Source organism: Melozone crissalis, unplaced genomic scaffold (genome assembly GCF_028551555.1).
Source record: "Melozone crissalis strain CALT ecotype California unplaced genomic scaffold, PUWL_Pcris_2 ptg000038l_1, whole genome shotgun sequence".
Lineage (NCBI taxonomy): Eukaryota > Metazoa > Chordata > Aves > Passeriformes > Passerellidae > Melozone > Melozone crissalis.
The window spans coordinates 3,804,964-3,821,200 of NW_026535816.1; the positions used below are offsets into that span (position 1 = coordinate 3,804,964).

General features: G+C 42.2%; 1 protein-coding gene across 5 annotated transcripts in view; it reads left to right on the plus strand.

Annotated features, from left to right (window-relative positions):
* The window catches only part of NELL1 (neural EGFL like 1), a 280,140-nt gene that overhangs the window by 213,246 nt on the left and 50,657 nt on the right, over nt 1-16,237 (plus strand). For all 5 annotated transcript variants that reach the window (XM_054283614.1, XM_054283612.1, XM_054283613.1 and 2 more), the window contains one exon: nt 3,105-3,200. In XM_054283614.1, coding sequence (XP_054139589.1) covers nt 3,105-3,200 — 96 coding nt within the window. The remainder of the gene's footprint in view (nt 1-3,104; nt 3,201-16,237) is intronic.

The window sequence follows — 16,237 nt, forward strand, 5'->3', positions numbered from 1 at the left end:
GCAGAGATCTCTCAGCATCTACAAAAATTGAAAAGGAGAGTTGGATTCTTTTCTCCTGCAGCTATTTCTCAGCTTCTTCCTCAGCTTCATCCTCCAACATCTGTGGAGCAAGCTGGTGCCTGGGTAACTCCTGGGCAGGACAAAGGCCTTTCTCACAGCAGCCTGAGGTGCAGAAGTTCCTTAGGGCATCCTGGAGCAAATATTTTGGTTTTGGTTTTTTTCCCTGTCAGTTGCTAAGATGGGAAATATAAAGGAAAGTAACACTTGGAATTACTTAACAAGTAAGTGCTAGCACATTTGAATATGTGTCGTGGTGTTTGAGGGTTCCCAGGGTGAGGGAAGAGATGAGAACCTTGACTCCATGTTTCAGAATATATATAATATATTAATATATATATCATATTATAATATATATCATATTTTATGATATATATTATAATAAAAGAAAATGATGTATTAAACTATACTAAAGAAAGAGAAAGGAGACATCAGAAGGCTAGAAAGGAATGAATAATAAAATCTCGTTACAGAGTCAGAGAGTCTGACACAGCTGGCTGTGATTAGCCATTAATTAAAAACAATTCACAATCAAAGATGCACCTGTTGGTAAACCATCTCCAGACCACATTCCACAGCCATCAGATAATCATTGTTTACATTTCATTTCTGAGGCTTCTCAGGAGAAAAATCCTAGATCTTCATAAAATATGTCAGTGACAAATAAGCATATTGGAGGTACAGTTGAAGGAAGGAATGGGAAGAGTTTTGGCCCATGAGAGGCATGCCAGCCTTTCCCCCAGCTGTGAATGCACACCTGGCTGTGCCTGTGGCTGTCAGTCTGGCTGCTGCACTCGCACAACATACAGCTTCTAAGGGGAACCTTTCACATCACCAGCCCTGGCACAGCATCTTCCCCTGCTAGAAATCTTTTTAAGAGAACAGAAGGACATGGCACCTCACTCTGCTGACCTGCTAACAGGATTTACTGTAAGAAGCAGATGTTTCACAGTACTAAGTTGGTACTGTCCATTATGGGGGCAAAGGAAGCGCACGAGAGCTCTCACTGAACCCTTCTTACCCGCCTGTCCCTAGCAGCACTAATAAGTTTCAGTGGACATGCATGATTTTTATAGGCAATAAACATAATCCCTTTTCCCCTTTATGAATTCTCTTAAGAGCCCCATGTGGTTCTTTCCCAGTGTAATATGGGATATGTTAAGGATGAGCTACATGCTTTTTTTGCCAGTATATTTTTTGTTATTTTTCCATTATATCTGCTCCGCCACAAATTCTGCTTCTTTTGATGTTGTGCAGAAATGTATTACCACTCCTTAAAAGTCTCTGTTTACTCACAATTTCAAACCAGAAAACATGTAGATGTGGAATTTAACTTGCACCTTCTCTGAGAATGCTGAAACTAGAGATGAGTAAATATGCTTTCAATAGCTCTGGAAAGAATTTTTTCATTCTCATCATGGTTTTTGTATACTTTGAGTTGTATTTCTTACCAGTACTTTCAGCTTTCTGCACAGTTATACTTCCTTGCAAATATTTATATGCAAAAAAAAAAACCCCAAACTACTCTTACACCATATTTCTCTTCTTCCCATTCAGAAATTGGCTGGTTTCAAAATAGATATATTTTAGAAGATTCCCATATGGAGTGTGTGCATTGATGGGGAGGAAGTGTGACTGTGCTTTCTCCACACCACTGCCTTGCTCCAGGGGTGCTTACAATATTCTGCTGTGATCTTGTCTAAAACACTTTAGCATTCTTCTCCTCCATAAAACAGCATGGCATGCCATGAATTATATATTTACAGTAAGGCAGATGTGTCTGTCAGTTCAGTCACAAGATACAATGATGTGGGGTTTTGCCTCTAAGTGGTTAACAACTGCAAAAGGTTCTTTTTAATGCCTAGAAATCTATTCACTTTATTTTTCTTTTTCGTGTGGTGGAAAATAAATCTTAAACATTTCTTCTGTTATTTAGCACTTTAAGCCTTTTCATAGCATTTGTAACATCTCTTTGCCAACACTCCATCTGTGATTTTAGCTTGCAGGAAACACTTTGCAAATCTGTTATTAGCTTAGATGCAGAGAGCTGCTGTTTAAATATTAATTGTAACTCCTCTCAAAAGTGCAGTCAGACCCACTCAGGCACTTGGGAAGTTCAATGTTGAGGAGGAGGGAGTGAGTCAGGGGTAGGGGCTACTCCTAGGTGTAGCAAGGGTCCTACTCAGGGTACCAGTGCAAAGTGCAGAAGTGTCCTGATGCCTTTTCTCTCTTTCTTTCTCTCTTTCTTTCTCTCTTTCTCTCTCTTTCTCTTCTCCTCTCTCCCCTAAAGAAATAAAAGCAATAACTTTGAGCAGCCCTCAAAGTTAAATAAATAAACAATGATCAGCCCTTCTTGCATACTCACTGGACTTTCTGCCAACCTGGCTGTGAGCAAGAGGAACATCACCCAGTGCTGGCAGGAAAAGATGAGACCCATCAGCTGTTTGAAATCCCAGTTATTGGGCACATGCACTTCTGGAGAACTTCAGCATTGCTCCATCAAAAATCACATCACATTTATACTGGGCTTGAGCCCTTCTCGTATTTTCAGTCATGATCCTCACTCTATTTAATTTCTTAATTCCACAAAACATACTTTAGCCCTTGCAATAAAAAAATAAAAAGCAGAATAGTATGTGTTTACAGACATTTCAGTGAAGTATTTGATAGAAGTGAGGAACACAGTATTTAACACCATCCAACCTGCCTGGCTTCTGTGGATTAGCAGAGCATTTTAATTGTCATCTGCATATTCAATATAATGGAAAGATGATCAGCCCCATTAAAAACACATGATGTATCTTTCCCTCTCTTCTTCTTCCAGATGGTTACTAATCTTTTATTGGTGAGGTGGTTTGCCTACGGTGTAATCTGAGATTTTTCCTCTTGTTATTTTAGTGAATTGCTTCTCTCTGTGTTTGCAGGTGGACTGAATTTAAATATGCTAAATTCTGTTAATTGCTTACAATGTAGATGTTTTTCTAATTACCCTTCAAATGTATGTTTTAAAAATGAAGTATTACCCACATATTCCTTTTATCTTGCAGCATTCTGTGAAGAAGGGTGCAGATATGGTGGGACTTGTGTAGCTCCTAACAAATGTCTCTGCCCCTCTGGATTCACTGGAAGTCATTGTGAGAAAGGTAAAGCTTTACTGAAAAACACCTTCTTTGGTAATGAGAAGTATGGTATGTGGGAGAAGTAATTCCTTTCTCTTCTTTCATTCTGCTTGATGTTTTCTCTCCAGTGAAGATATAACTGTTCCATTTCTGCCTTTTCTGCACTGAAAGTTTGTCTTGTCTGAAACTTTTCATGTTGAATTTTATCAGGGATGTATCTGCTTTTGCTTCCAGCATGCACTTTTAGTTAATTGGAAGGGACATCAAATGAAAAATGTTTGCTCCACCAGTTTCCTGTGGTGCAAGCTCAAGGTTTCCTGCTTCTGCTAAATTTGTTGTGCAAATTAGACCAGAATTCAGATGATTGCTTTTTACTTCAAGTTATTGAATTATTAATAATTTGATTTGTTGTTAAGTCACAGTTTTTATAGAATCACAGCCTATTCAAAGATATCTCACTAGTCATGATTAGATTTTGTCTGTTCCCAGATTTTTCTTTTTCAAAATCTGCTTCTGACAGCCTCACAGTTCTACCTTTCAGTTTGTTGCACTATGTTCCTTGTCTACCTTAAATGAGGACAAAGGGATCTTATCAAACTCATATAGGACTCTTACTATTTTCTTTATTTTGCATATTTGGGATTTTATTTTGGTTTGCATTTATTGAGGTTATATATTACTTAACTAATTCAAGGATGGGAGATTTTTTTGCACTGCATATTTGCTACTATGTATTTATTCCATGCATTTATTTTTGGATATGAAGTGGATTGTTACTGTAGTGTGGAGGAGATCATAATTGGTGAATGTTTTAAGGAAGAAATAAATGAAAACAGAAAAATAACTGTCGCAGTTGAATTAGTGGAACCACTTGTAACCCAGAGATTGTGCAGTAATTTGTGTGTTTAAGTCACTTAAGCCCAGTTGTCAATAAATCTGCTTCAAACAGTTTCTGAAAACTGCTAAATGCTTCTGTGGATGTAGTCCATCAGTGTACACTAAAAGCCCACAGTTTCTAGTTGTCAGCATTGTTTATGATTATTTAAGGATGAACTAAGACATTAATATTTTCATCTCATCTACAATAAGCCTGAGTACTTAATTATTTTTGCCTGTAGCCTTATTTTAAATAGGAAAAACCCTCCCAAGTCTCCTGCCACCCAGCAGTGAGCACTGGCAGTATCACTGGGAAGAAATGCAGGGCATTCCCACCTCAGAGCCCTGCCTGCCCTGCTGCTAATCCCTGCTGCTGCTAACCCAGGTGGAATTTGCTCGCTCCTCCCTCAAGCATCTGCTGCTCAGAGGCATCAGCACACCCAGAGGGATGCAGGATGCTGGAGATGTGCTCTGTGTGTGTGATGTATGGAGCTGCCAGCCCTGCCCAAAGGGGCCCTGCCCACCCAGGCCACATTTCAGCTCCTCTGCCTGGGATTCCTTCACCCGGGCATCTCAGAACATTCTTTTTTCTTAGAGCTGTGAAGGGACCTTCACATCTAGAGCACACATTCTCTAAACTGTTGAAGTGATGGTTTAAAATTGATAAATGGAGGACATAACCATTTCTGACTTCTGTGTTTTTCATGGCTTTTGTATTGTTTTGATCTACAATATGAGTTAGCACACCGGGCAAAGGAAGCACGGCAGGTATGGTACTCCCATTCTATCAAGCAATTTAGAGGTAGATGTCAGAAGGCGATAGCTCCTGTGAATAAAATCTATACAACTTGAACCAGAAGGCAGTTCATTTTTTTTCTTTGAAGATGTATAGAGTTTACTAGTATGCTACAAATCAAGATAATGATGCTAACTTTGAGAGATCTGACATACAGGCTGGTTTGAGAATGAGCAGGGCTTGGTGTATGGGAATTTGTCACATTTTAGTTGTGTTGGAGGGTTTAAAAACTTCAGCAGATACATCTTGTGTCATATGCATATTTCAGTGGCTAAGTGCACATCAGGTCTGTGAGAACAGCTTCAGCCTTCTGAAGGGGCATGAATGCTCAGAGTAGAGAGGTGATGAGCCACCTGTGAAGCAGGGCTCCTTTTGCTTCACTGGTCACCCCTAGCAGGCATGGTGCTTTCAGGAGCAGGAGGCAGTTCAGGAAAGGCTTTCCTCATTATCTCCCAAAGGACACCTGAGTTGTGGGGGTGCCAGTTGTGGGTTTCTCTGGGTCTGGATTGAAGGCCCTTGAGACAGTAATTCATGCTCAGACTCAGGTGTTTATTATTTCTTATCAGTGAAACAGTCTCACTACTGTGAGTTCAGCAGCTTTTCATTAGAAGGCACAAAATGGCCAACAATCTCTTGGTACAAGGGCTTTTAAGACTGAACTATCCAATTAAGAGCTGACACCTGGATTATTTCCCCTTTTAACCCAATAACTGATCCCAAAGAGCTGCAATGGGGACTTTTCTGCCCAAATACAAAATGCCACCCAAACCCATGGAGAAGGAGGAAGAAGCAGCATGAAGAAGAAACCCAGGATGACACCCTGTGCCCTCCATCTTGCTGCCATCCACAACACACTAAAAACCCCAAACCTTCAATTTCTCACCCAGTGATACACCCACACTGCTGCCTATAATCTATTTCACACTTTTGTGGATCCCAGTCTATCCTGAACTCTGGGAAACTTTCTCCACGGATGAGGGTCAGAGTCAGCGCTGCCCTGGGGGTCAGGGCACCCAGAGCAGACAGAGAAATATTCCCTGTGTGCCCTGGGTTTGCACACTAAGTATTCTAACCCCATGTCTGTTTGTCCTCCTGTTATCTTTAACACTAGAAATGAGCACTTTGTTTTATTCAGTATATGGTCCCACTCCCTCAATTATGACACAGACCTAAGACAATAAAGTGGTGGAGCAATGATTCAAATCAAAGCCTAAATGTTCTTGGCAAAGCCTTGGCTGGTGGAAGCTTGTAGTGAAGTGAGGCGTGTCAGAAGTAAAGTGATGTGTTTTGGTCATGTATTAAATTTGCCACAGTGCATTTGAAAGTGTCCTTCAAACTGACAACACAGCAACATCTCATACATTATTTGTGAGCTGAAAGGACTTGTCACCAGCTAAAAACAGTATGACCCAAATTGGCTTCAGTGCCATGTAAAGGGTAAAATGAGCCAATAATTAGAGATGTTGTTGAAAAGCAGGTGTGTTTACTTCTGAGTATGAACCATATGTTACTCATAGTTTCTGACTGCCTGGTTGAAATTATGATATTAAGTTAATTAAAAATTCAGAGATATTTGAGAAGGGCAGGATTTATACCAGTAATTTACTGAGGTGAAATTAAAATTCACATTTAAGGCTTATGTACAGATACATAATTCAGCGTGCTGCTAAGAAGAATTACCTCTTGCCATTCGCTTTGGTTGACGTGAGAAATCATCATAACAGTTTAGGGCTACCTTTCCTTTTGAAGGTGAACTGCAAATTGATATTCACAGATACTGTCAAGTAATTCCTTTCTCCACCCATTCTTTATAATGCTGTTTCTTCAAGTATGTGCTTGATGCTTCTAACTGAATTTTTGTAATATTTAGGATCTGATTTTATCTTCTAATGACTTCTTTTTTGTTCATTTTGTGTTCTTCTGCCAGGGCTGAAATCTGTGAGCTCTGTGATCATTACCATTTGATCGTATTTAACAGAGTTGTGATACTTGTGTGGGAAACCTTTGCTGTTGGAATTTTTAGTGGCATTGCTGTGTGATTGCAGCATGGTGGCTGAGCTGCAGATAGGCATCTGTAACTGTGTGTAACACTGTGGGCTTGAACCCAGGTGCATCCTTGGCAGGGATCCCTGTTAAAAGCCCCTGAGAGACATTTTAATGTGCAGAGAGGAGTGCAGATATACTCTGTGAGAACTGCTGGCAGCATGAACTCAAGTGCCCCAATTTTGCATCCATCTCATCTTTTTGCAACATTTACAACAGAAAAACTCATAATAATAATTCATGGAGCTGTTTTTTTCTGTCTGTGGATGGGTGGCAGGTCAGTGGAGTTTTAATGCTGGTTTTGTGGACAGGCTCACAGTTATTCTGTATTTGTGGAGTGGTAGTCACCACTGGTGAGGATGGGAGAGACAGGACAACCTGCAATGTCAAAGGCAGGAGTAAACAGATGATTGAATGCCTGGAAATTGCAGGCATTCCTTGAACACCTGCCTGCATGTGCTGGAGTCCTGTGTGTGGGTCTAAGAGATGCATCTGAGCATTCTGGGATCTGACCAGTGCTGGGACTTGTTTACAGTGTCTGTCTGTAAAAATTATCATTTTGGGTGATGAGCTGCAAGCTGCAGAAGGGTTTGAAGCAGCGGGCTCCCAGCTAGGGGCATGGAAAGGAAAGTGCAGTATTTTTCCAGGAGCTGCAGGAGGGCTTTTGGCAATGGGACAGCATTGCCTCCAAAACAGATTAAACACAAGTGCACCATAGCTTTTCTCCCCTGTCTTGTGGCAGCTGCTGTCTAAAGTGGTACATAATAAATGGGAGTATGTTTCTGGGACATTGGAAGGGCTTTGTGTGGGCTGGAGCTCATGGAGGTGGATGTTATCTGTGATAGCAGTACATGTGTGTTTAGGCTTTGCAAAGCACTGAAAAATATGTTCTCACATCACATAGAAATAGAGAGAGATGTCAAAGAATTACCTGCTGATTGTGAACAGAAGCAAGGGTAAAATATGGCAGCAGATCTCAGGATGTGATAATTACTAGGGTTATTTTTTCACGTTGTTTTGAGCTGGGCCTGCAAAGAATTGTCTAATATTGGGGTGAGAGATAATATTTCAGTATGTACCATGGCTGAGAAATGTGCTTTGAATTCTATTAATTATATTGCAAGCAAGTAAATCAAGACTTGCTGTGTAGTGGTTGTTATATATTGATTCTTCAGCACCTCACTGATTTCACAGGTGTGTAATGAAATGTTGCTGTGCTTACATCTTCAGTATGTGATGTCACATCATGGGAACGAGGAGGTCTTTATCTGATTTGTTCCATCATATTTGGCAGTATGTGCAGTTGCTGTCTAAGAAGCTGCAGAATGTCTTGGTGTTCTCGTCTCTTAAATCACTTCTTCTGGAATATATTGTATTCTGCAGTCCTTTGGGTAAAACCCCCTGTAGTCTATTCCTGTGGACACAACAGTTAGAAAAATGTGAGAATTGTATTTACATGTGCAGTTTCTTTGATTCTTAAACTGGATTAATCTTTAGGTGTGTATCTATTAAAGTCGAGGAGCCTGGCTTAAAAAAACAGCAAACAAAAACCAAAGCAAAGCAGAGATTTTTCCATGAGTACAGTAAGCTAAATGTCAAAACTCCCTGCCTTTCTCTATCTATGATCTTTTGTGCAATAAGAAATGAGGTTTATTTTGGGAAACAAACCAGCTGTGCAGCTGTGGGCACAAGGCTTTGCATGAGATTTTTCCTAAAGCCCCTAATTTCAAGGTGAGGCGAAGCCAGGATAGAGCGAGACAAGAGGGGTGAAAAGAAAGTGATGCTCAGCTTATTGCAGAGAACAGTGGCTGTGGTTGATGTGCCACTCCTGAGGGTGTGACAGACCTGGGGATGGCAGATGTTCCAGGTGCCTGAGGTTGTCCTGCTCCATTTGCTGCCAAGCTGTTTGCTGCATTTGCCCCAGCGGTGCTTACTGCAGAATGGCAAGGGTGACATCTTAATGTGATGGAAAAAACAAAGCTGTCATTTGCAAAGAAACCAGGGAATAGATCAAAGAATATTTACTAGAAAAATCTGAGTAAGGCCGTCTCTGAGGATCAAGGGGACATCTGTGTGCAAATCAACAAGTAGCTGTCAGTGGAAGAAAAAGTTGTTTTATCTCAGTGTCAGTCTCCCAGACCAGGAGCACTGTTCATCACCCAGCTGACCCTCACAGGAGGAGACAACCCAGCAGTGTTTACTCTGCCTTGTACATGTATATGCAGTAGTTTGATTTTACAAGCCAGGACAAAATACTAAGCTGGGTTTGGGGTGGTGGTTTTGTGGTGGTGGTGCTTTGTTGGGATTTTTATGGAATATTTTGCCTTTCTGTGTAGTTTATTGTTATATATGCAGGTCTTTGGGTGAGAGCTTTTCCTATGTTGATCAGAATTAATCACCACAAAAGCATTGGGCTGACATCTGGAGGAAGAGATCATGTCCCCACTCATGTAATCCTTGGGAGGTGAATAAAATGGGATAAATCACTTTCTTAGGTGACTTATGTAGATTGTAGCTTATGTACAATGAGGATAACTAATCCAATTATTTTGCTTTAAGGAGTCAGGGTGAAAATGTGAGTTAAACCTGTGCTGAAGGGAGTGTCATCCCCTCTTGACTGGCATCTCCTCTATAACATCCACAATTCTGTTGAATTTCAGTCAGAATATCTGTTTTTGCAGAGTAGCACCCATGGTTTCCAACAGTCTGCCCCAGGAAGAGCTCGTGAATTGTGCAATGCTACAGTGCAGCAAAGAAGCCACAGCTAAAGGAGGCGACTCTTGGCAGAACCTGCTCAATTACATGCAGTGTGTGGAGTCAAGAAAACAAGTTTATCCTTAGCATTGTACTCATATCTATTTGCAGAGAAGACATGAAATAGGAAGGTTTGCTGATATGGAACCTTAGAAACTTTCTTTTTTCCCTCCCAGGCTTTTTGTGTATCAAGTGAAACATTTTTGTAGTCTATCCTTCTTTTGCTAGTGATGTGTCAGTTTTCTGCAGAAAGTACCTAATGTACCCAAAACCTTCCCTTCACAGTGGACTTTTTCTGGATAATCCAACATACCATACCTGGTAACATATTAAAAATAAGTGCGTAAAATCAGTGGAGTAATACCTGCTGTGTTTGAAAGAGGCTTGCTAATCAGTCAGTGTGGCATTAAAGCCCATTCCAGGTTCAGTGCTCACTAACTCGCTCTGCAGATTCCTGTTGCTTTTGTTAGGCTTTTTTTCATGCCTTCATTCCCCAGAGAAGGAATATACGAGATGTTAAAATAATACTGTGCTTAAGGTAGCGTAGGTATGAAGCATAACAGGAAACTGGTATGGTTCTGGTTGAATATTTCCTTTGCTAGTTCCATTATAATTGAAGCAACTTTAAAATAACAGTCATGCTCAACCTCCAACAACTGTATGTCAGAGTTATTTTCAAACTTTTTATAATGCTATGATAAAAATCGGTTCAGTCCTTCACATTTGTAGAAATTGAGTTCTTCCTAAATGCATCAATCATTTTCTTGCTTTTAAAAAGGAACTTCTGATTTAGCAATTCAGGCAGTTCAATAGCTGGAGTTTCCTACTGCTTAAAATGTGCAACATCTGAATTATTTCTTTCAGCGTGTAGTATCTACTAAGTACATCAGTCATTTCAGAGACAAACAGAATGGTAAAGTTTATGTGTGAAAGAGTGAAATTACCTTTCTTAGCTGATTTTTTTCTGAAGAGACATTCTCTGCTTGTTGGCAATCTCATCTTTGGAATGGTACTCATTTATCTTTTGAATGAGACGTGAAATGAAAGCCCTAAACACTGCTGGTCGTCAAAGATCCAGTTGAGCCTGTATCCTATTTCAGCCTGTGTGATTGAATTCTGCCTTCTTTGGCAATGTCAGAGAAGTCACTCAGTTGAAATAGCTGTCTGGCTAACATGGAGTGGCACCCATGGCTAAATGTCATAGATGGCCATGTTTCTGTGAGAGGTTATGGATCCTTACAGCTTTTGATGGTGATTATGTGGTTTTAAGTGGGAATGACACTTAGGTGGAGTCTGGGTGTGTGGGTGTGTGAGGGTGAGCTCCTCCACTGTTCTCACTGCCCTGACTTGGAAGCAGAGCTATCTCTGAACTGGGCAGCACAGCTCAGCCAGGTTTTTACAGGTTCCTGCAGCCCTACCACATGCTCTGGTTGTACAGCTGGTGGGCAGAGGTGCTTTTGGAGCTGAGGAAAGCAGGGAGGATCCCATGCATCACTCCCGCATGTGTTGCAGCCACCCAGGTTCTGCATAACAGCCTGCCTGTTTCCTAGAAGGAGACCTTAGTGGTTTCTGGGGTGTTGGTTGGTTTGCTTGTTTTCTCACTACCATAGATTGGCTAAAGAATGTCCGTGAGCTGTGTCAGCCCCTGCAGAAAGTGAGGCCAGCAGTTGTGTTGGCTTTGAGGGGCCAGGTTTTGGTGGTTGTCAAGGCTGCAGGGTGGCTTTGGTGAGAAGCTGCCAGAAGCTTCTCCCATGTCCAGCAGAGCCAAGACCAGACAGCTCCAGGATGGACCTGCTGCTGGCCAAGGCCAGGCCAACCAGTGATGGGAGTAACGCCTCCGATAGCAGATTTAACAAGGGGGAAATGGATTGTGCAGAAGTAATTGCAGCCAGAGAACAGCAGGCTGAGAACATGCGAGGGGAACAGCCCTGCAGACACCCAGGGCAGGGTGAAGGAGGGGCAGGAGCTGCTGCAGGTGCTGGAACTGAGACTCCCCTGCAGCCCCTGGGGAGGCAGCTGTGACCCTGCAGCCCATGCAGGGCACAGGGATGCACAGAGCCACCTGCAGCCCATGCAGGGAGGGCACAGGGATGCACAGAGCCACCTGCAGCCCATGCAGGGCACAGGGATGCACAGAGCCACCTGCAGCCCATGCAGGGAGGGCACAGGGATGCACAGACCCACCTGCAGCCCATGCAGAGCACAGGGATGCACAGAGCCACCTGCAGCCCATGCAGAGCACAGGGATGCACAGAACCACCTGCAGCCCATGCAGGGAGGGCACAGGGATGCACAGAGCCACCTGCAGCCCATGCAGAGCACAGGGATGCACAGAGCCACCTGCAGCCCATGCAGGGAGGGCACAGGGATGCACAGAGCCACCTGCAGCCCATGCAGAGCACAGGGATGCACAGAGCCACCTGCAGCCCATGCAGGGCACAGGGATGCACAGAGCCACCTGCAGCCCATGCAGGGCACAGGGATGCACAGAGCCACCTGCAGCCCATGCAGAGCACAGGGATGCACAGAGCCACCTGCAGCCCATGCAGGGCACAGGGATGCACAGAGCCACCTGCAGCCCATGCAGGGAGGGCACAGGGATGCACAGAGCCACCTGCAGCCCATGCAGGGCACAGGGATGCACAGAGCCACCTGCAGCCCATGCAGGGCACAGGGATGCACAGAGCCACCTGCAGCCCATGCAGGGAGGGCACAGGGATGCACAGAGCCACCTGCAGCCCAGGGAGGGCACAGGGATGCACAGAGCCACCTGCAGCCCATGCAGGGCACAGGGATGCACAGAGCCACCTGCAGCCCATGCAGAGCACAGGGATGCACAGAGCCACCTGCAGCCCATGCAGGGAGGGCACAGGGATGCACAGAGCCACCTGCAGCCCATGCAGGGAGGGCACAGGGATGCACAGACCCACCTGCAGCCCATGCAGGGCACAGGGATGCACAGAGCCACCTGCAGCCCATGCAGGGAGGGCACAGGGATGCACAGAGCCACCTGCAGCCCATGCAGGGCACAGGGATGCACAGAGCCACCTGCAGCCCATGCAGGGCACAGGGATGCACAGACCCACCTGCACCCATTCCCCATCTCCCTGTGCTGCTGAGGGGGAGCAGGTAGAGTCTGGGAGAAAAGGTGTTTTTAAGGTTTAGTTTTCACTATCCTGCTCTGATTTTATTTTTTATTGATAAATTCAGTTAATATCTCTAATTCTAGCCTGTTTTGCCCATGACAGTATTTGGTAAGTGACCTCTCCTGTCCTTATCTCAACCCATGAATTTTTGCTGTATTTTTCCACCATTCAGCTAAGAAGGGAAGTGATGGAGAGGCTTTGGAGCATGTCTGGCATCCAGTCAGGTCACCCATTTCAGTAGTGTGAGCAGACAGGGGCCTTTTTGCCTGATGCTCATTCTCCCAGGACAGCTGTCCTGTCCCCCTCTTGTGACAGCCAGAGCTCTGGAAAGCCAATCATTCAGTCCAAAATAAATTAAAAATGGGAGGAAAATCTCTGTATTTCAAGAGAGTTTTGGTTCTTGTCTGTTACAACCCTGGCAGGTTGTGAATTCTAAAGTGAGTGGAAGCTGGTTTTTGAGATGGGGCTTTAATTTTCTTGAAAAGCCTTTCTGTCCCCCACCTTTTATTGTTTTAGTTTTCACCCTTGGAATATCCAACACAGAGTTTTCAATTCTTTCCATTAACTGTGTGGAGAAAGTAAAGATTTTATTCATCCCTCAGAAGCTTCCTTCCATTCTCCCATCTGAAATCTTGTTCTTTTATAGAGAAATCTGCAGCTTTGGTGGAGGTCGCAGCTGATGCTGTTTGAGGTGTGTGTGCTGATGGCAGTAACACGTCCCTCAGTGATGCCATGAGTCATTTCCAGGTTGGGGAGTCAGATATGGTGTGATAGTGCCTGGCTGATCCTAGGGCCCCCTTTAGAGATGGCTTGAGCCATAGGTTTCCCTTTGAAGAGAGATTTGATTTTTATTTTTTCCAATCTCTTCTCCCCTTATCTTTTCTCTGCAGAGATGTATATTATATACACCTAATGTTATATTTATTAGGTGCATATATTACTGAATAAGATTGAAAGCAGGTTGAATGTGTAGATGGATGGTGGTGGGTCACTGAGGATGCAGGATCTGATCAATACTGAGCAGAATTTCTCTGTATTTAATGTCTGTCTCACTGAACTGACTGTGGGAGATTTTTTCAGATCCTCTCCATGATATGTATAATTTGCAAATGTGAAAAGAATTAAATACAGCATTACAGAAGGAGGTAGTCCACTACTCCCTTGTCCAGCCACTATAAAAAGACACATTTTTTATTACAGTTGTAGGTTGTCCTAGTTGTGCTAAAAGTTTCCTCACTGTGTGTTAAATAAATTAACTGCTGTGTTAAATCCATTATCACATCTTCTTGCTGCAATCCACAGAATGAAATCGGTCACTTAGTCCATTTGCTGTATGGCTGCAACAGGGAAGTGATTCACTGTAAAAAGAAATTGAAATAGCTCCTTTGGAGGAAATTCTTCCAGGGAGAAGGAACATCCAAAGCGAGAAATGTGATATAGTTGACATTGCTACTCTGTTAACTTGTGGAAAAATGGAAGACATTTCACCTCATTGCAGTTAATGTGATTTTTCATGAATGCTAAATTCAGTCTAGTTAAAGAAACTTATATACAATATATTCACATTTCTAGATTTCATGTTCCACTCCTCTTTACACTTCTGTATATTAAGTGCCAGACTTAAAGGGCGTAGACATTTTTTCTAAGCCAAATTGAGAAGTAAAATGAGGGAAGAATTTTGTCAGTCAAAGCTAAAAATAACTGTCTGTATGTGCAACAACCAATTTCTGGTTTCCACTGAAGGAAAAATGGCTTTTTTAGAGTCATGAAGAAAAGGGTCCAACCAAACCAGGGAGTAACTCCCTAAATGTTTTTCCTTTCACTATTAGAATGTGTTACTTTTGAATATAGATTTTAAGAATAATGTGAAGGACTGACCATATCAGAAGCATAAGTTAAAAATCAAAATATTTCATCAACCTGTAAAGACCTGTAGGATTTCTGGTTTCATAAGCTTTTCATTGATACTGTTAGTTGTACTGAAACAGGCTGAAAACCTTGACCTATTAAATTTGGGGAAAGGGATTTTGTGAGAACCTGATTTATCTGACAGAATGATAAAAGGCTTTGTCAGTCTTTACCACGGAAAGTTATCTCCCACTATGAGTAGTCAGGTATGTTTCAATTGTCTGATAATGATGTAAAATACAGCTCAATATAATGCTAGCCAGGGAAAATTAATCCAAAAAGTGCAATTAATAAAAAGAACATTAAGTGGCAATATGTATTCAGAAAACATTTTGAAATTAACATTTGATTCAGAATATATGAGTCACTTATCTGACATTGTAAGCATCAAGGTTTATAAAGCTTTATAAATATTGGGGTATATTATAAGGTTGTAGTTTGTCTATTTAAAAAAAAAAAAGTAAACACATAGAAGTTATAGCTGGCTCCTTCCCAGAGCAGTAGATGATTCTAAATTTTTGGAAGCAGGATGAAGCTGTTGCTCAATCCTCAAGTTCCAGATTGTTCTAGTGAATGAATAAACCCTGATGAGACATAGAAGGATAGGAATATCTTGGTTTTGTCGCTCTGAAGATTTTGGCTGGGTGAATTTTAATCTTCCCAGGAAAAAAACCTTTGTATTAGTGTGCAGTGTTATAGAATGTTTGAGGTGGACAGAGCAAAGGGATTATAATGTTGGCAGTGTTACATACCAGATAATGCACATGCAGACATGTGAGGAATGTAAGCACAGAAACGAAACTTTGGAATGGAGGGTGTCATTCCAGCCTTTCTCTGTGTGTGTCTTTTACTGGCATGTGATGGGAATGTTTGTGCTTTTGGGAATGCTGCCACAAGTGAGGCAGCAGAACTTAGCACAGATCATCTTCTCTCTAGGCTGTGTAGGAAAGTATACAGTCTTTGAATGTACGTGGTGTTAGTTTGTTTTTCCAGCATAGAAGCAGGGGAAAAACCAAAAAACCCTTGACAATCCTGAAGGTTGATTGAGGAGTTGCTGTAGAATGTGTTTTATAAAGTGCATTGCATCTGATATGATGATACACTTTCTTTATAATCCAGTGTAGAGAGGATAAGGAAGAAAAAATGCATTGAAAATTATGTCATTCAAACAAACTCTAATGGATTCCAGTTTTGAGCAGGTCAACCATAACAATCTATCTTAATTGTCATGTTATTAATTTACAACAGGATCTTTTTTCGTGGTGCTGTATAAAATAGCACTAATATGATGGGCAATGGTAATTTGTGGCCATGGAGATTGTTTCCTAGTTGGAAACAGCTGTTTAAGTATTTGTCATATAAAAAGAGGGGATATTGTAGTTGTTTACTGACCTTAATAATCAGCTATTTTAGGAAATCTGCTGCAGCTGTTCCCCAAGACACCAGGCACAGGCATTGTAAGGCAAGGGATGAACCTGGCAAGACCTGGTATAAACTCATCACAAATCTTGGGTTCTCTTGGGTTTTGTGTGGCTGAA